We start from the raw sequence: 20240 nt of genomic DNA, 5'->3' as shown, positions 1-20240 counted from the left end.
CAGGGACAGGACAGCCCCTCATGCCCTGGGCCAGCAGTGTGGGGAGCCAGCAAGGGCTGGCGCTTTCAGGAGGGCCCTGTAGTAGCATTTATCAGACTCTTAATGAGATACCTCAGGGAAAGGGAGATGGATAAACTGAGACAAGTGCTGAAAAATGCACAATATTAGGTTCCTGATGAGCTAGATCTAGTCAGTAAGACAGTTTGGGAATTACCTGCCTTGTCTCAGCCTGCTCCCAGCATATCAACACAGGCATGCACAGGGTGTCTGCAGCTGCCCTCCTCCAGCTCGGCTGCCATGGAGAGCTCCCAAAGCTCCCCTCAGCCAAGTTCCCAGCAGAGAGCAAACTGCATAAGGGCTGGCAGCATGGGCACAGTCACATTTGGGGGGCAGGCTGCCCTTCATCAACCTGAGGGGCCAGCTGGCCACATCTCAGTGGTCTCCTCCTGTATATCACCTGATGGAGCTCCTCTCAGGTCAACTGCCCAGCTCTGGTTTCTTTGGTCCCTGTTCATTTTGTTGGTCTCTGTCAAAGATGATCCCTAAATCATCCTCATCTGCAGTGTCTCAGTGAGCTGTGACCCACAGCCGCATCTTGGCCCTGGTCTTCAAGAGCCGGTGGGACAGTGAGGCTGGGAGTGAGGTGTTGCATTTTAAGGGTAGGATCCACATTAGGAACAGATGGAGAAGCCAGTGTGGGAAAGACTGAGCCCACCTCTCTTGGTGTGGATCCCCAGAGGTGGTGCAGAGCTGCAGATATGGGGCAGCAGCCATGCCTTACTGGAGAGGTGAAAGCTGTGGGCTGAGACTGCAGCAACCATGGCAGATGGAAGCAAGAGTCCCACTCCAAGCTATCCTTCATCCATACCACTTCCACAGACTTGGAAGTTTCACAAGGAGTTTTTGCAAGCAACCAAAAAAGGCAACTCGAGTCCTTCCACCAGAACCAGAGAGGTAGGCTTGGGGTGCCCTGGGACCCCTGGGCTGTCACCACTCTGCAGCCAGCCTCGCCTTGCTGGGCAGCCGGTGATGTGCAGCCTAGCACCCACTTGGGTCTCTCGCTTTTCCAAGCTGACTTAATGAAGCCAAGTTTGCAAATGATACATAATTTCAAAGACAGGCGTGTTGTCGGAAGGTCTGGGGATGATGTATGCCTGTTCCTGCTCGTTAGCAGCTGTCTCTTTAATTACCGCAGATGCTAACGAGATGCTAACAGCATATGGTGACAGGGAGAGCAGCCGCACTTTGCACCAAAGTACAATTTATTTGTGAGGCGGCCGGGAGGGAGGGATGAGGGCCAGTGGGGTAAAATCTGCTGGGACTTCTTCCTATCCTCTCTGTTCCCGTTGTACTCCTTTTTCTCCCTTAGGGCTAATGGCTGTATCTGGAAGGGCTCATTTGGATGCAGTTCAGGGGAGATGTTTGGGCCCTGGGTGATGAACGGGTGTCCACTCTGAGCCCTGCTATGCCAAATCCTGGCTCCAGGCTGGCTGGTGCTTCCAGCCTTGGCAGGTCCTTTACTGTTCCCGAATCCAGCATCCAGCATATTTTAGGGAGAAGTGTCTGGTCCAGTTTCCCTTTCCCTTCCTCACATGTATGAGATAGATGCTGATGTGGCTCTGTCTGGTGGCTAAAGCTGGCTCTCACTACCAGGCTTTGGCAGTGGAGATGCGTAGGTGGCAAATGATTTAGCTGCAGGAAACCTCATTGCCTGGTCCCCTCCATCACTTAGAGACTCAGGGCAGGGTTGTCTGTGGGTTGCTCCCTTGCTTTTCCTTTCCAGTGGATCTGTCTGGCTGTGCCCAGCTGTCATTTGGAGAAACCTCCTTTGACCTTCTCTCATGTGAGACTGGGCTCGTGGAAGACATCAGAACTGCAACGTGCTACCTGGGCAAGAACCCCCAGGCTGTCCTACTGCAGCATGCCCTTTCTAGTTCTCAGGTGCTTCTCTTGTCTGGAGCAGCTCAAAAGACAGGCTGTATCCCATACTCAAGGTCCCCAGACTCAATCTGCTCTTCAGTAGACTTGAATTTACCCTTTTTAGCTCATCTTTGGCTTGCAGAATGAGCAGAATTCACGCAGAAGTATCTGGAAGCTCTGAGAATCTGAGCCAACAGGTTGATAGACAATCAACTTCCAATGGGCTTGGAAGGAGAGAATAAGTTCCTTCACAGGATGAATTTTACCATGAGCCCCCTTCCTTGCAGTCTTGAGCAAGGGATGGAGACTCTTTATAATGCCATGTGTGGGGATTGATGCTGCAGGGCCACAGGAGACTTCTGACACAATGGTGGTTCTTGAAAGGCAAAGCTGGTGCCTGGCACCTTCTAACTCTTCTCTCTCCTCTCCTCTCCTCCATCCCCCTGTCCCACAGGAATGTGCCGGGGAACCACTCTTCATGCTCTACTGTGCCATCAAGCAGCAGATGGAGAAGGGACCCATTGATGCCATCACAGGAGAGGCTCGCTACTCCCTCAGTGAGGACAAGCTCATCCGGCAGCAGATTGACTACAAAATGCTGGTTAGTGCAAGCAGAAGGCTCAGTGGTGTTGGTGCTTGCCAGGACTGCCAGGTCCAGCTCTTTAACAAGATCTTGGAGGCACACAAAGTACTTTTAGAGAGAGTTTTGTCCGTTGTTCTCTCCAGCATTCCTGGGTGCCTCTTGGCCTGTCTGAGTGGGGCCCATCTCAGACAGGGTCAGAAACAGGGCCTTTCCTTGGCAAGGTTTGCTCTTGCCATGGGCCCAAGGAAGCCAAACATGAACTGAATCCTTCTCCATATCTCTCTAAGCAAACCCCCTGGCAATGGCAGGTTTAAGTGAGAGATGCTGTTGAGTTTGTGCTACATGGAGCAGCCCATAGCTCATGTTGGGTGTGGATCGAAGTTAGAGCTTTGAGGTTACTGCAGGAGATGGAGAGATACTTCTCTTCTTCCTTCTGAGCCCTCTCCTCTGTCCAGCTAAATGATAAGCCAGACTCTTCCCCTGGCTGAGCCTGCAGCTGGTTCTTCACCTGCAGCTCAGTCTCCACTGGGATGGTTGGGAGAGGAGTGGAGTGTGCCTGGGCATTGCTTGTTCTCAAGAGGCTTTGGTGCATTGGGCATGGTTTGCTGGCCCAGGATTCCTTCACTGACACTGTGCTCCCTTTCTGGGAATTGGAGATTTGAGAGTGGCAGGGAGAGGTGGGGAAAGGGGAAAGAGGAGCAGGAATGTGCCATGTGGCTACAACTCTACAGCAGTCCAGGAGGTGGGAAGACACGGCCTGTAGACAGCTGTAGCCTTGTGTCCTTGGACCTGCCTTTGCAGCCAGTGTGTCACAGCCTCTCACTCGAGCCTTTCTGACCCTGTGCAGACCCTGAACTGCGTGAACCCTGAGAATGAGAATGCCCCAGAGATCCCTGTCAAGGTGCTGAACTGCGACACCATCACGCAGGTGAAGGAGAAGCTGCTGGATGCTGTCTACAAGGGTGTGCCCTATTCCCAGCGACCCAAAGCTGGAGACATGGACCTGGGTAAGAGAGAGGCCAAGCACTTCCCTGTGGGGAACAGGGATGTGACTAAGAGCAGAAGTGCCAATAAATCTGGGCAGGGCAGGAAAATCAACATATCCTACAGGAGCACATTTGTGCTTGTTCAGTCCACTTTTGCTATGCTGACTGGCACTGACTGTGTGTGGGGAGCCCTGGCATGAGAATGGGGATCCTGCCAGTTGAGACAATGGGGAGAAGAGCCCCTTTGGCTCTGACTGGGGTCTGAATTGCAGGCTTGAGGTGTCTTGAGATCCAAGGAGGCCAGGATGAGAGCAGTGTTAATAGTCTGTTCTTAAAGGGGGGACAGGGGAATGGAGAGGAGCAAAGGTAACAATCACTGGGGTCAAACTGATGGTGGCTTTCCTTGAGTACTTGGATTTGCCCAACACACTGATAGTCATCAGCCTTGGGGCTCAGAGAGGGGTAGGAGGGCTCTTTAGTTGATGCCTGGGTACCATGCTCCTGCCCTTGCCTTAGCTTTGTGCTCCTATTATCCGCTAACCATGAGCCCTTCTCCCTCACGGGGACAGAGTGGCGGCAGGGCAGGATGGCCCGGATCATACTGCAGGATGAAGATGTCACCACAAAGATTGACAATGACTGGAAGAGGCTGAACACCCTGGCCCACTACCAGGTAAGGCTCTCCATGATGGAGAACACTGAGCAGTCACCAGCTGCTTTGAGCTTGAGCATCTTCTCTCCCTCCTCAGCTTGGTCAGGGCCTGGGCTCAGCTCTCCAGGGCCATGGCCAGGAGGTCTGCAGTCACTTTCCTTCCTGCACCTCATGTTTATGGTCCTTTTAAATGGGACATTTCCAGAGTTCATAGAGGCTGTTCTGCACTCTGACCTTACTCTGCCATTTTCATGCTGAGCTTTCTGGTGTGTTCCTGTTCTGCCCCTTCCCCCATCTGTCACAGAGCTATGTCAGGCTCCTTTGCTGGAGATGATGTCCCTGGGGTGGTGGCAGTGTAGCTGCATCCCTCTGGGGCTGGTTTCTGCCGTGGCTGTTCCCCCTGTGCCTCTCTGGTGTGGCAGCCTCTCAGTCCATCTCTGCCCACAGGTGACGGATGGCTCCTCAGTCGCCCTGGTGCCCAAGCAGAACTCAGCATACAACATCTCCAACTCCTCCACCTTCACCAAGTCCCTCAGCAGATACGGTGAGTGCACAGGGGCATCCTCCTCTGGGCTGGCAGGGGAGGTGACACTGGGCTGGGTATGTGGACCAAGGCACAGGGCAAGCGACTATAACTGTAACTCATGTGAACAAAGTCCTCCAAACTCCCAGCTCTCCTGCACGATGCAATTTATTCTGGTGTTGGAGAGGGAACAGGTGCCCTCAGAGCCGTCTTTCTTTGCAGTGTGTTGGACTCAGGGGAAAAAGGCAAATGTTAGATGGCTGCTGTTAAGGGATCTTTTCCCTTTTATTCCCCTGAAATCTAATTAAAAGAAGCACAGAGGCACTTAGCACTTAAAAGAGCAGAGTTGAAGACTCCCACGAATGTGCTGGCATGTATACTTCAGCCTTGGTTTGGGAGGGAATAGTGTGATCAGCTCAGACTGATGCACAGGAAGCATCTGTGATCCTGTCACTTGTGTGCTGGGAGCAGGACAGGCTCTGCAGAATTCTGTCCAGGGTGGTCCTGGCCCCTGTACCTCAGCCAGGCTTGCATGTGGCTCAGCGGGATATGAGGATGGTCACAGCAGAGCTCCCAATCCATGGTGGCTGCAGGGGCTGAATCCCAAAGCTCCTCTGGAGGGGAGGGCAGTGATGGGGCTGGTGGCGAGGCAGAGGTGGCAGGGTAGGAGCATCCCCCTGTGCTTGCAGAGAGCATGCTGAGGACAGCCAGCAGCCCCGACAGCCTGCGCTCACGGACCCCCATGATCACCCCCGACCTGGAGAGCGGCACCAAGCTCTGGCACCTGGTGAAAAACCACGACCACATGGACCAGAGGGAGGGCGACCGGGGCAGCAAGATGGTCTCCGAAATCTACCTGACCCGTCTGTTGGCCACCAAGGTATGGCCCAGAGACCCAAAGCTGATGCCTGGCTTTTGAAATCTGAGTGGGGAAGGGTTGTGATTTGGGTTGTCCAAAAGTGGTAAGCACTACTTTTTTGTTAGCCTCCTGCTCTAGCACAGGAAGAGGTCCTCATTTGATCTCTTTTCTGAGCTGGAGGTGAAGGGTTTGTGTGTTGAAACCCTCAGTGAACATCCCCTGAGTGGATTTTCCTATTTGCTTTATGCGCCTTTTGGTGTTTTTACTGTTGCCTGTATCCTTGAGCAGCTGCTGGTCTGCAAAGCAGAGATATCCTGGGATAGGTGCCTCTTTGGTGTTTGGGATAAAGCTGCAGAACTGGTGATGTGGGAGGGGTGATTACCCCTGGCATTTGGCATTGCAGCATGTTCCACTTCCCTCAGCACATACAACAATTTTTGTTTTGTATGGTGCTTTCCTTTGTATACTTTTAGCATGCCAGATCATACAGTGAAGGAGATACCTCATCACTGCACTGTCTGTTTCCCAGTATAAACCACTGAGAACCAGTAGGGTTACACAGACTGTACTGTGCTGCTCTTCCAGGTGTAGGAATAGAAGTGAAATTGATTTAGAGGCTGACCATTAGTTAAAGACTCACCTCTCTGCTGGCACAAGGTGTTGCTGAGCAGCCCTTTTCTCTTTCTCCTCCTCAGGGTACCCTGCAGAAATTTGTGGATGACCTGTTTGAGACCATCTTTAGCACAGCTCACCGTGGGAGTGCACTGCCCCTCGCCATCAAGTACATGTTTGATTTCCTGGATGAACAAGCTGATAAGCATCAGATCAATGATTATGATGTCAGGCACACCTGGAAGAGTAACTGGTAATGGAGAAGGACAGTGGGCAAGGGGGGTGGGCTAACAATATCACAGCTTCCAAGCCCTCCCACAGGGAGCAGAAATATGTACCTGGAAATGATCCAGGACAAGAGAGGCCCATATCTCTGTATTTGGGGTGTGGGTAAATCCCTTGCATGCCTTCCTTCGAAGAAAAAAATCCCAGGAATGCAATGTTCCCTCAGCCCTTCCCCAGATCCCAAGCAGCACGCTCCCCCGATGGCTGCAGTCGCTGAGGGCCACAGCAGCTCTGTTCCCATCTCACCTTGGCCTCTCCATCCTCTGGGCTCCTCCAGGGATGCCAGCCCCAATTCTCATCTCTGCTGTCCTGAAGGTGTTTCCACGCTCCTTGCTGTCACTCAGCCGTGCCCTACCAAAGCCAGCACAGATCTGTGTGCACACCCTCGCTGCCCTTGCCCGCAGAGCCAGCCCCTGCTCTGCTAATCTCTGGCTGAACGCTGGGGTGGGCGGCTCATGAGGCCTCCTGGGTGCTGTGCTGGGGCCGGGGCTGCAGCAGGTGTTGGCTCCTTAGCCCCCTTTGGCATTTCTCGTTTCTGCTGCCTCACTGGTTCCACCTCTCTGATCTTGCCGTGACTGGAGACGGGTACGTATGTTCCCCGTGTCTGGCATTTGTTAAATGGCAGCCAAATTGCTTTTGTGTAGTTCAGTAACTGTTTGCAATTAGCAGGGCAGGAAAAGAAACATTTTTAAATGGAGATGTGAGAGCGCGGAAGTGCTTGGAACTGATTTATAACTCAGCTTCCTATATTAAAAGAAGGAGTGAAAGGCAAGGGAGGAAAAAAGCCCCACTCTTCAGGGGCTGGGCACGAAGGCTCTTGCATACTAATGCCTGTGCTTATCTCTGGGTGCTAATTCGACGTGTGGAGCTAATTTCTCCAGGCCATTCCCTTCACAAGTGAAATATGTACACGCACCCAGTACCCTCATTAGGAAAGTCCTGGGGAATGAAGTGTGTTTTGTTTAAGATAAAAACATTCACTGAATGTAGGTGCTGGGGGATGACAGAGCAGGGAGGATTTCTGATGGAGGAGGCTCTGAAGCACTCCTGGGAGAGGAGGGGGGCAGCAGGATTGGGAAGTGGAGCCATGGAGGGTGGCATGTGTGTCAGTATGCAGCAAACAACCAGTCGATGGCTCGCCAGGAGACCTGCTGTCTCTACAGCTGAGAGCTTTATTTCCAGCACCTGAGGCCGCCTAAATTTTCCTCTGGTATTAAATGCGCTAATGAGTCCCTTGAGGAGTCCAGTTAACTCCCTCCTCTGGCATGGGAGATGTGTGAAATGCCACACAGCGCCTTCGAAGGGATTATTGATGTGAGAGAAAGGGACCGTGCCTGGTTTGACCCATGGGCTCAGCAAGGTCTCTTCAGTGTGAGTGGATCCTTGGAGAAACCACAGATCTGCACCGCCCTGGTTTGCCTTTGGAGATGTTGGCAGTGCTGAGGAATTTCTTCACAGAGAACTGTGTCTTTGTGGGGGTGGGCAGGGGGGAATGGACATTTACCCAGGATGTTTGCATCCCTGGAATGCTGGGGAAAGCAACCTACCCAATTCTGCATCATGGGGAGCTCCTTCTCCACAACTAGAGGTGCATGTATGTGCCAGCTGCCTTGCAGGGTGTGGTTCAGGTGCTGACTCCTATTTTCCTTCATCCCTCAGTCTACCTCTACGTTTTTGGGTGAATGTGATTAAGAACCCCCAGTTTGTGTTCGACATTCACAAGAACAGTATTACTGATGCCTGCCTATCCGTGGTGGCTCAGACATTCATGGACTCCTGCTCAACTTCTGAGCACAAGCTAGGAAAGGACTCTCCCTCCAACAAACTACTGTATGCCAAGGACATCCCCAACTACAAGAGCTGGGTAGAAAGGTGAGTAGACTTGGCCATAGCTCCTTGCTTCACCTGGGGGACTTGCAGTGGATGCTCATGGATGTGGGGACTTGGGTTGTTGGGAGGGCTCCTCTTGGCAGCTGACTGAAGCAGGACTGTACTAATGCTGGCAGAAGGTGATCCTCTTGTTTGGGGGATGATGCTTTCTCATTATTGTCTCCTGGAATGAGTTTGCAATGACTGTTCTGAAGAGCTGTTTATGACTTGCTTGAGGGGTGCTAAAAGCAACATCCACTATTAGGTTGTCTGATGTCTTCTGTTGTAAAAACTTGGTCTGTACTAGGGAATTACTAACACCTCCCTTGATTGCTTTTGAAGAGCAGTGAGAACTCAGCCTTGGACTAGAGAAGTGCCTCTTTTGTACCACAACAATTCACCCAGGTTTTGCTGAAATGCTTGAAAATTATAATTTCCCATCTCTCATCCTTCAGTACGTGTCGCCTGGAATCCTTGTGAGGGTACATGCTCTGAGGCAGTGCTCAGGCTGCTGTCTCTGTGCTGAGGAGCAGGGAGAGGAGCAGGTCCCCTGACACCTTCCAACACCCTCCACCTTCCCTGTTAGCTGATGAGAGATGTCCCTCTGTCCCGCTGAATTAATGTAGTGTTAAAGGTTCAGGGTTTGAATGAGACTGATTTTGATGCACTCAGGCATAATACTGTGTTTAGCTTTATCCTTTTGGGAGAGAAACCTAGGAGATGTCCTCCAAAGCCCTCCAAATAGAGCTACTGTTAAAATGTTACCGTCCTGTGAAGTGGAACTTCATAAAACTTAAAAAATGGCAGATTTCAGGTTGCTGATGCAACTTCTCCTTTGTGGTGATGTGCTGGGTTAAAGATGATGCTTGGTCTTAACTGAGGGCCCTTTTTCAGCATCTTGAGCAAATACAGAATGAACTAAATGAAGAATGCCCAGACAACAGTAAATGTAATATTCTCTAGTTTGTAAGGGTGGAACTTTGTAGCCTAAATCACCTTGGGTACTCGCTTGTGCACAGATATTTTTGTTGCACCATTGGCATGCCTGGTGTTTTGCAGGCAAGTACAAAGACAAGCTTCTTCCCTTGAGGAAGGTAGGGCTTGGATCAGAAGGAAAAATGCCCCTGAAATATGATGCCTGAGATGAGAGATGAGCTGCATTGTAATAGGAGGAAGTTCTTTGCGTGGGGCTGGATGGGGCTTTGGAGTGGGGTCCCATAGGAACATCACAAGCTTCATAAGGTGAATTTCTTTGACCTTGCCATCTCTATGACAAAAATATTCAGCTCTGTGTATGTGCCTGGAAGAAAAAAGGTATAAAACCATTTCAGAGTTAAACATTGGTCTAGACATTCTGCGTCCCTGGGGAGGAGGTGGGAGATCTCAGTGGTGACAGATGTTCCTGCCATCGCTTACCTCCAGAATGGTCCCAGAGGCAGATGAGCAGGGGGCAGAGATGTCCTGTGCAGGGGGTGACTATGTCTACCACTGTTCTTCTACTGCAGGGATTTATGGCATAGTCAGCATTTCTGGCTTTTGGCACAGTAACAGTCACAAAGCTTTGCAGAGGAGGGATGGGAGTGGTGTGGGGGTGGCTGAGTGGGACTGCCAGTCCCAACAGCAGGTCTGTCTGCTGCTGTGGCTCAGGCACCAGCTGAAAAAAGGGCATCCTGCCAATCTGAGGCAGGAATAGCACAGGGAAGGGCTTAGGAAGTGGGGAACCTGGGGAAACCCAAGGGGACTGCTGCTGGGGTCACATGTTATATGTCCTCTGGAAATGGTCGGTGTGACTGGAATCTTGGTCCACATGAGCCAGGCACACCTTGTATTGAAAAACGATGGTTTCTTCCCATCCTATGTGTCATGGTAACACCTGGAATGTGAAACTGCTGCTTTAGGACACGTCACTCCGAGGTGATCTTTCTAGGGGTGTAGGAGATGCCTGGTTTAGTCAGAGGTCCTCACCCCAGACCACTGCTCTCCCGGCACCATCCAGGAATTCTCTGGCATCATTTTCTGGGTGTGAATGAGCCTCTTTGTAAAAACTGCCCAAGTAGTTTATCACTAGCTGAGTTCAGTGCTGTGGGATGGAGTGGATCCTCATATTCATCTCCTCAAGTGGTCTTGCTGCCATCTGCTCCTATCCAAGTGCTTCAGCAGTGTTCCATCTCAGCGTTCAGCTGATGACACTAATGATGCTAATCACTGTACCAGAAACTTCACTGAGTGAGGAGTCATGAGGAGCAGAGCAAACCTGGGAGAGGCTGGCACTCTGTATTTCCAGGTGGTAATGCTGGTAATACTGGTCCCTGGGAGCAGCCAGAGCTCATTTGCTGTGGGCAGGGTTTCTTTTTAAAGAAAGGACACAACCCTGGTTTCCAAAAAGTCCTCAGCAGACAGCCCACTGGTGCATCTGCTTGGTGTAACTCTCCTGCTGTAATGGGATGCTGCAGCTTTGTCCTCTCAGGGTTTTGATGAACATCCTGTTGGATATTCTGTTTTTCCACTACCACAGCACGTGTATTGCTGCAGGGGCAGGATGTCACCTGGTCTCCTGTTCACACCCCAAGTATTCAATTGAATGCAAAGGGGCATTGTTGGCTTTAGGGACATGGTGACCTTAGGAGAGCAGTAGCAAAACCTTGTGTGTTGCTGCAGGTGTGGAGGGTCCTGGTGCATGTGGTTTGGTGGCAACACATGCCAATGGGATGGGAAGGATAAAAAATGTGTCGTTTAGGAGAGGGTGGAAAATCCCTCAGAGCAGCATCTCTTGGCTTCCCAGCACGGTGAGCAGAATTGCTGGGTGCTGTTCCATCAGGACCATGTTCCTAACGGTGCTGACTGCTCTGTGGAGTGCTCAGAGACCTCTTAATGAGCAGTGTTATAATGGGTGATCACATGTCACTGCTTGGAGGTAAGATGCTCTTCACTTGCCTTTCCAGTGGCTGTTCTCTGTGAACATCGTGGCAGGGACCCATCCCCTCCTGCCTGTCCCTGCTTCTGACCCACTCTTCTGTTCCTCCCTGGCAGATATTATGCAGATATAGCTAAAATGCCAGCAATCAGTGACCAGGACATGAGCGCGTACCTGGCAGAGCAGTCGCGGTTACACCTCAGCCAGTTCAACAGCATGAGCGCCCTGCACGAGATCTACTCCTACATCACCAAGTACAAGGATGAGGTAAGACGTGGTGAGGCAGAGTCAGGCCTGAGCTGCCACTTGATTCCTTTTGTCCTCGTTTCTGCAGTCCTCTGCTTTTTCCTATAAAAACACACCATGAAATGCAGAATAGTAACATATTCCATGTCTGTGCTTGGACCTGGTGGAGAAGGAAAGGTTTGGGAGGCATGAAGCCAGGAGCTGGAGTAGGCAGTGCTCATTCCTCGTATTTTCTGCAGTGAGTAATGTGGGAAACACCTATTTTTCTACACATTTGGCACATGAGCTCCATGAGGCTGCAGAGTTCCTGGCATTATCTCAGCGTGCCTCCCCTATCCACTGCCACCAATCCTGCACCATGGTGGTACCAATGCTGTGGAACTGTACAGGTGGTGTGTGGTTCCACTCCTCAGAGATGTTAGAGGATGTGGTGGCCTCTCCAGTGCTTGTTTTGTGAATGTCAGTAAGGATGGTTAAGAACTCCTCTGTTGTAATTTATACAAATTAATTTCTCAAAGCTCTGCTCAAATCCGCAGCCTACATCTTATTAAAGCAATAAAATATGTAACTACTGTAAAATATGGGTCTATACACAAAGCATGATAGTACAGGTTTTATTGTCCCAATAAAGGGGTTTGATGACTGTGTTTGAACGGTGGCTCATTTAGGTGACAGAGTGCCAGAATATCTTCTCACTCAGAGCCAGGAGAGGAAATGGGGTGCCTGTTATACCATGCAGCAATCCCGAGAGGCTTCTCCCAGTGCCTCTTTGAGGTGTGAATTTAAGGGGTCCATGAGCAGTTTGTAGCAGACCTGGCCCCTGGGTTTAAGGTCAGCATTGGGATCATGGTGGCCAATATCCTATGGAACTCGGTGCTTTACAGGAGGGAGGAGGAGGTCTTGGCTTCCCTGGTTCTTGGGAAGGTGCTGGTGGGACCTCTGTGCCACTCCTTAGATGACTTTGGATGGCACATCCCAGAGGCCCCTGTTGCTCTGGGTAATGGGTTGGCCATGAAGGGGTTCTGGGGTTTTACACTTCGTACACAGTTTTGTGGCTACCCTGAGAGTGCAAGTGGAGCAATCTGGAAGATCTAGATTTGCTGTGGTCCAGCTATCATCCCTCAGCCACCATCCAATGCTTGCTTCCTCCAGGCTAAAAGTCCTACAAGCCTTAAATAAATCCTCCAAGCCCTGGGTGAGAGCATGGAGGGGACCATGTGAGATGAACCCGTGGCATTAATGAGTTGCTCTTTAGGAGCACAGGTCCTCTTCTTTCCCAAGAGCAGCCTGACATCTGTTGAGTGTCTTGCTGTTGCCTGCTCTCTGAGCATCACAAGTGTGTTCACAGCTCTCAGGAACTTCTTTTATTATTTGTAATGGGATTAATAAATCGCAGCTGTTCCCTTTGTTTGTTTTCATTCATTAAGCACAATTATATGCAGCCCGATTGCACCCTCTTTGATGCAAAATGGGAGAGAATAATTTTTCCTGTTGTTCAGTGCAATAATATGCTGTCATTGGCTGTGAATGAAAATCATAATTAATTTTCATTTGGGTACTTGCATCTTGGTAATCAGTGGTCCTGGCTCCTTACAGCAGGTGACAAACCTGGGTCTCTCTATGCTCAGCACAGGTTTCCTTTGACTGCATTGTTTCCATAAGGCTGAGATAAGAGAGGGGTAAATAAATGTATGGGCAGTTTGGGAATCTTTTGACACCTCAGCATCCCAGGATATACAGCTGTCTGATTGGGAGGGGCAGAGGAGGCAGGTGGGTGGAAAAGGCTTCTCCTTCACTTCTCTGACCAATCTTGTTTGGTTCCAGCTGAGGCACCGTTCAGACATGTGGGGTTTTGATTTCTGTGTTAGTATCACTATAGGTGTTTTACTCTGTGTATAGCATGAGGGCTGAGAGCATCTGTGGAGACGGATGGGGGGGGAGTGTCCCCAGTAGCAGTTTTGTGGCAGAATCCATGAATTCTTGCCAGTCCAGCTGCCGCCCTGAGTTGTCGCTGCCAGGGGAGGTAAATCAGATGTGTCCAGCTCTTGCTGGTGATTTTTCCCCTCCTCAGGAGCTGGCACCAGTGCCCAGATGCAGCTTTCCCTTTTCTTTTGGGAAGAGACTTCCCATCAGGCATCTCTTACTGCCCCAGGAGACAGGGGCCAGGCTGGTCCTGCCCCAAAACAGCCTGAAGGAGACCCAATGTGTTGGTGGCCAGAGGCTGGTTGTGGCAGTGTGGTTGGATACTCCTCAGCACACCCTGCCTGCCTCTCCACAACTCGCCAGTGCTGCAGCAGCTCTTAATCAAAGGGAGCTGATTCCCCATTAAGAAGTTACCTGTAGGGCTCCTGATGGACTTTGCCTGCCTCCTAGTAAGTCTATTAATTATACAACAGTTTGTTTCCAATTATGCAGCCAATGAAATGGTTAATCAAGTCCTCTTTGATGGATGCCTTGATATATAATTACAAAAAATTTGCTCTCTCAACTAGCTCACCCGAGGAGATGAGATTTCTGTCAGGTTTGTTTTTTTAAATCGGCTTTTCTGCTCTGCTGGCATGATGTTGGTGAGACGAGACTCCTGGCTGCTGGGAGGGCAACTGCCCCTTTGTTTTACACTTTGTTACTCCCTTTTTCCCACTCTGAGCCTCGTCTTCTACCTTCCTGCTGCTGCCGGTCCTTCCCCCAGCCCTGGGGGCGTGGTCACATCCAGCCCAGGGCAGGGGACTGACCCTCCAGTCTGCAATCTGTCATCCTGATCAGCAGCTTGTTCAGGGGAAGGATTTTAAAGGAGGAAAGTCATTCTCAGGGGTCTGTGGGTGCACCCCTTTAACAGGACTGGGGGCTCCCAGGCTTTGCTGGCGCATCTATCTGATGTCCCCTTCCAGCACCCCACTGTCCTCATTGTCCACTGTGGGGAGAAATGTGACAGGTTTTAACTCTGGTGGCAGCTGAAGCCTTGTGGATTTGGTGTTTTTGTGCTTGTGGAACCAGTTCATGGTTTGATTGTGGTCTCTGAAACACAACCCCTGCTTCCCTAAGGTGTAACAGGATTGTTGGAGTCACAGACGTGGCGGGAGGGTGTTGTTGGCTTGGATTTGGGGTTCACTCTCTGTTTGACTGTGTTTCCTTCACTTCCCCATGTGCAAGTTGGCTTCTCGTTAGTGTCAGGCAGGTCCCTGGTGTTACTGCAGACCCTTTGGGGTTCCCAGTGGGCTCGGTTTGTGGAGGGCACCACTCAGAGTGGTGTCTTCCACCTTGCACTTCCTTTGGCCCCATTAGGGAACAAGAATACTTCCCATGGGACCACATCCCCATCTCCTGATGCCGTCAAAGAGCCAGCGGGCCACAGGGAGCCGCTTTAGGTAGGAAGACACCTCCTCACCCTCTCTCCTCGCCTCTCTCCCCAGATTTTAGCTGCGTTGGAGAAGGACGAGCAGGCCCGGAGGCAGCGGCTGCGGAGTAAGCTGGAGCAGGCGATCGACACAATGGCCTTAAGCAGCTGAGAAGGCGGCGGCGGCGGCAGCGTCCGGCAGCGGGGGCGGCAGGACGGAGGGAGGGAGGGAGGAAGGACGGGCCAGCGGCAGCCACGGGCACAAGACTTTGGGGCTGGCAGCGGCCGGGCCCGCGGGAGCCGCCGCGCCTCCGCACGCTTCCCACGGACAAACACGGAAACCTCGCGCTTTAGCGGAAAAAACCACAAACCCCGACGGCAGCAGCAGCGTCGATAGAACTCCCTGACCCACAGACAAACCCCCCAGTCCAGCCGGGATGCAGCGGGGACCTTGCAGAGAGGCGATGCCGGGAGGAGGAGAAGGGGGTCGCCTGCCCCGTGGAGCTGCTGGGCATCCCTTGCCTGGGCAGAGCCCCTGAGCCCACAGGGAAGGAGGGTCGGGACCGCGGGGCTTTCTAGGAAGGCGTTTGGATGTTGTTGTTACTTTGGTGAAGGGAGGGTGGGTGGGCTCCTATTTTTACTGTACTTGACTTGCTCTCCCTTCCTTCCCCCTAGCTGTCCACCTCCTCTCCTCCTCTCTCTTTTTCTCTCTCTCCCCCCTTCTCTCTCTCTCTCTCTCTGGCCTTCTGCCACTAGTGTTAACTGCTATATTTGCACAATTTACACGAGACAAACAAAATTTTTAATTTAAAGGAAAAAAAAAATTGTAACAAAAAATGGGAGGGGAAAAAATATTCTAAATTTTTTGCAATGAACTAACAAAAATGATTTTAAGAGATAAGCTAAAGGACTGATGCTGGGGAGATTTGGGGTGGGGGCTTTAGGGGTGGGCAGGAAAGGGAGAAATCCCTGAGCTTTGATATTTCTAAAATACGTCCTGTGCCATGTTTTATTTGAATGTCGTTTAGTGCGAAAAAAAAATTGAAGAAAAAAAAAAGTTGGGAGTTTTGTTAGCTGGATAGATGCTGTTATTTTAATGCTGCTGAGTGGTTCTGGAGGTCAAAATCAGAGAGGAAGGGAGATCCCAAGGCTGTTTTTTTCTTTTCCTGGGTGATTGCTGAAGGATGGTCGGTGTTTTGTTGAGCTTGTCCTTGTTTTCCCGGTTCGGTGGCCATGGGGTGGTCTGGGCAGCGCTGCCTGCTTCTGCCTGTCCTGGGATGATGCGGGGTGGAGGATGGTTGTGGGGCCTTGGGGACTGTCAGGAGGGTTGATGGAGAGCCAGCCTGGCTTTTTGTGGCAGATTCTCTGGCACTGGAGCTGCCTTAACAAAGGCCCTTAACGTTTATTTTTCCCCATCATCTTTTTGTGCCGATGCAGGGGAAGAGACCGGATCCCTGGCAAAAGGGAAGGCAGCTCCTCTGCATTCCTGACTGGGATCCCCCCTGGCAAACCCCACTGGGTTCCCAGCCCATGGAGGGACTGGGATTCTGGCTGCCATGGGGCTGTTGCCTGCTCTTCCACCTGGGGACCCCAAATGTGTGCAGGACCTTCCACCCAAGACTGACCTTTCTTTCTCTTGTCTTTTCCTTCTTTCTCCCCCTTTCTCTCCTTGCTGTCACCCTGTCTCCCCTCCGCTGCCTCCGCCCTGACAGGGCTTTGCTGGAGACCTGAGGTCTCTCCCTCAGTCGCCCCCTTGGAAATGCCAGTTCCTTGTGGGTTTGTGCTTTCCAGAGATGAAAAGGTGCTGAATGCTGCCCTGAATGGCAGCAGGTGACCAAAAACTACCAAAAGAAATGAGCAAAACCCTTTCCTTTTCTGTACTGAGAACTCCTGTCACTGCCCAGGCCACGGCACCCGGGGCCACACTCTGCCAGGAGCGGACGGCTGTCGAAATCCAAGTGGAGAGAAGCCCAGCTGATTTCTGTCCATTCCCTTAAATTGCAAGTTAAGGGGGGGAGAGGGAGAAATAATGAAGTTTTTAATTAAAAAAAAAAATAATAAAAGTGTGTATATATATATATGTGGTTACAATCTAATTCTCGTGCCCCAGTGGGGTGCTTGTATATTCAACTGAAGGAGAATCGAACCAATATAAATATGAGATGAATTTACACAGCCAGTTAAAACAAAACAAACAACAACCGAAAGAAAGAAAAATTAAAAAAGGATACCAAATGGTCTGGAAGGAACTTCCAAGCCTTTCTCACCATGCAGAACAATTGTTTGAAGCCTGCACATCTCTCATTATGTTGTAATTTTGTTTGGTTTTGTTTTGTTTTAATAAGGAGGGAAAGGAGAGAAGATGCTGATTAAAAAAGAAAAAAAAAAGGAAAAAAAAAGATGACAAAAGAATCCAACCACAACAGCAAAACTATGTTTGAAAAAGAATTTATAATTGTTTCCCAAACCTACGAACCCTGAGCTGTCGCTGGATTTCTGAGAGCTGTGGGCTGTTGCATGACTGTGCTAGATTTTAGTCTGAGTTGATCTTTTTAAGAAACAGAAGAAAAAAACCCATAAAACAAAGAAACTGCAAGTATTGAATTTTAGAGGTTCGTTTAGGCCTGTTACCTGTTTTTTTTTTAATTTGAAATTAATTTGCCACTTTCTCGTCCAGAAGAAAAAAAAAAAAAAGAAACAGCAAAATGAAAGACTTTAGAGGTTCACATCTCAAATGTGGTACTTGGAGAGCCTTAAAGGACAGCTGTGTGCCCTGTGCCGGGGCCACCGCTGGCTGCCAGCATCTCCCTGGGTGCTCTGGTGGGACAGAACCCTCCGGGGGTCCCTTTGTAGAATTCACTGCTGCTGTGATGGGGTGGACGGGTGCCTGCAGCTCCCTTTGGTGCAAAACTTCTTCCTTGTGGCATTGCTGGCTGCGTGGTACTGGTGGAGGTCCTGGAAATCGCCCGGAGGATGGCGGCAATGCATCGGTGGTCACTGCGGTGTGACGGAAGGGGAGCGATGGCTTTGAGGTCTCTGTCCAGGACCTGTGTGGGTCCTGCTGTTGCAGTGGTAAGAGTGTCTTGGGGAGCTTTGGTTGGTGTTGAGGGAGCCAAGCACATGGGTTTTGTGGTGGTTGAGAGGGGATGGAGATGTGTTTCTAAGAGCATCTCCCTGAAAATTTCCCTTTGGACAGAGAGGGCTGGAAGCACTGTTAATTGCTGAGGTCTATTAGCCTGTTGCTTTCCCAGCAGCAATGCTGTGGGTGCTCCCTCAGCCAGCCTGGAGGGACAAATTAGTTTTTTGGCCATAGTGGGTCTGAGGTGAATTTGGGCAGCAGAGAGGCTCCTGGGGAGGTCATGCTGGGTTGAATGGCAGTGCCATGGTGTGGCTCTGCTTTCTGGGCTCCCCTTGTGCTGTGACCTAGCTCTTCCAGCCCCCTGGTGATGCTGACTGCCTGTAGTGTGGTCCTAGGGATGAGTTCCCGTTGGCTTCCTCCTGGAGAGCTTTGGGGTGTCTGCAGTTTGCTCCAGCAAAGGATGCCCCAGCATCTCCCCACCACTCGGGGGTCCCCTTGCTGCCTCTAACGGGGAGGGTGGTGGTCAGTCAGGTGGGCACTGCAGTGCTGCCCGCAGCCTCTGGCGCTTCTTGGTGCTACCTTTGCCTTTCGCATGATGCCCAGCGTCCTTAATCGTGCCAGGCAGCTGCCTGCCCTCCCTTGACCAGCCTGGCGGGGTCAGAACCGGCCCTGTCAGACCCTGCCTCAGAACGGAGAAAGGTGTGGAGAAGCTGGGAAGCACCCACAGGACTCCTCTTACTGCTGGTGTAGCCCCTGCCCCAGAATGGGCTGAGATGGAGAAGTATCCCTTGCTGTGAGCCTGCCTTTCCGGGCACTCCTGCTCTGGACACCACCAGAGGCAGCTGGGCCGTGCAAGCTGATCCCCCACCGCTGCAAGCAAGGGGGGTCCCTGGCTGCTCTCATTGCCTTTCTCTTCAGTTTGGGGTTAAAAAATGTGCAGTCCAGCCTGGACGTGTCCCCTCAGCAGGAGCCCCGTGTCACCCCCAGAGCTGGCCCCAGCCTGGGGACAGGGAGCAGGGGGATGGGTGGGGGGACCCCCCCAGGCTCACCCGCTCCTGACCAAAGCGCACAACGAGCTGTCCTTTAAGAAAGCAGGGGAAAACCTAAGGCGGACCCGGCGAGAGGCAGAGAATTCTGATGGTTTTAGAAAATTAAATGGGGAAAAAAAAAAATCACACTCCGGAGTCCTGATTCCCTTTCTGTGATTGTTTCAGACTTGAAGCAACAGGCCAGCACGGCTGGCCGAGCGCCCTTTGATCGTGTAAATATCCTGCTATTTCCTATTTTAATGTTCTTCAGATTTAGTACTTGTAAATAAACACATGCATCAAGGAGAGATTAAACATTTTTGCTAAAGCTGGTGTTTTGCCTGTGTTTTTGGGGGTGATGTGGGTGCGTGGGGCAGGCAGCTTTGGGAGCAAATCCGTGGCTGTGCCTGGGGATGTGATGCAAAATGGCATGTGCTGTGATGGGCCAGCAACACGGTGCATATGTGGGTGTGGGGGTCCTGAACTCTGGTTGTTTACACCCCCCAAAGGAGCTCCAGGCTCTCACAGGGGAATATAGATGACTTCCCCATCAGCTCCTTTCCTGGGTGGCTCATGTTAAACTGCTTTAAACCATTTGATTTCACTCGTCACCTTTCTAAGTGTTCAAAGCTGCTGATCAGACGCAGAGGGGCTGAACCTGCAACGCTGCAGGCACAGAGAGGTAGATACCTGCCTGACTGTTCTGCCACTCACTGGGATCCACAGGAACCGACCAGGGCTCGGAGAGCTTCACTTCTGCCTCTCGGACATCCTGGCCCTTCCTCCCATAGGGATAGAGTGGGGTGACAGCACAAGTGCTTGGGAGGAAGTACACGGTGGTGAGGTGATGCTGCAGTCGTGTCTCTGCAGGCTCTGCACACTGCAGGGCATCTTCTTTTCCAGCTCCTGATCTTTTCCAGCTCCTGATCTTTTCTAGCTCCTGATCATTGTCTTTAAAACTGTGTCATCCCGTAGCTCTGGGTACCTCCAAACTCCATTGTAGTCTCTGCAGGGTCCCAAAGTGAAGCACCAGGAGAGCAAGCCTAGGGCAGCAGCTGGTTGCCTCAGCACCCTCCTCACAGGGGCACCTTCCTCAGCAGTGTCTGGTGGCCATGGCAGGCGGGGCAGGCATTCCTAGAGAGGAGGGGGTGAGTTTGGGGGTGAATCCCTGGGGTTTGGGGTCAAGGCCAGGACTCTGCCCAGCACACAGACTGAAATCAGACAAATTCAGCTGCTTTTTTGGTTTTTATTGTTTCCTTAGCCTGTTCCTGCCCTGGGACCAATCTTCTGAGGGATTGGGCTGGCAGGTTGATTGTACTGTGGATGCTGAATACATCTTTTCTCTGCATT

The 20240-nt window shown here is 51.3% G+C and overlaps 1 protein-coding gene across 1 annotated transcript in view; it reads left to right on the top strand.

Moving 5' to 3' along the window:
* Positions 1-19218, top strand: part of PLXNA1 (plexin A1) — a 116341-nt gene extending 97123 nt beyond the window's left edge. The window contains exons 24-32 of the mRNA XM_042016856.1: positions 2375-2521; positions 3351-3510; positions 4059-4162; positions 4589-4685; positions 5354-5544; positions 6219-6388; positions 8080-8292; positions 11320-11470; positions 14860-19218. Coding sequence (XP_041872790.1) covers positions 2375-2521; positions 3351-3510; positions 4059-4162; positions 4589-4685; positions 5354-5544; positions 6219-6388; positions 8080-8292; positions 11320-11470; positions 14860-14955 — 1329 coding nt within the window. The 3' untranslated portion in view covers positions 14956-19218. The remainder of the gene's footprint in view (positions 1-2374; positions 2522-3350; positions 3511-4058; positions 4163-4588; positions 4686-5353; positions 5545-6218; positions 6389-8079; positions 8293-11319; positions 11471-14859) is intronic.
* Positions 19219-20240: the final 1022 nt, after the last annotated feature.

Source organism: Corvus kubaryi, unplaced genomic scaffold, assembly GCF_017639235.1.
Source record: "Corvus kubaryi isolate FWS band 111438036 unplaced genomic scaffold, C.kubaryi_AGA036_p1.0 136, whole genome shotgun sequence".
Taxonomy (NCBI): domain Eukaryota; kingdom Metazoa; phylum Chordata; class Aves; order Passeriformes; family Corvidae; genus Corvus; species Corvus kubaryi.
This window is presented reverse-complemented; position numbering and strand designations above follow the sequence as displayed.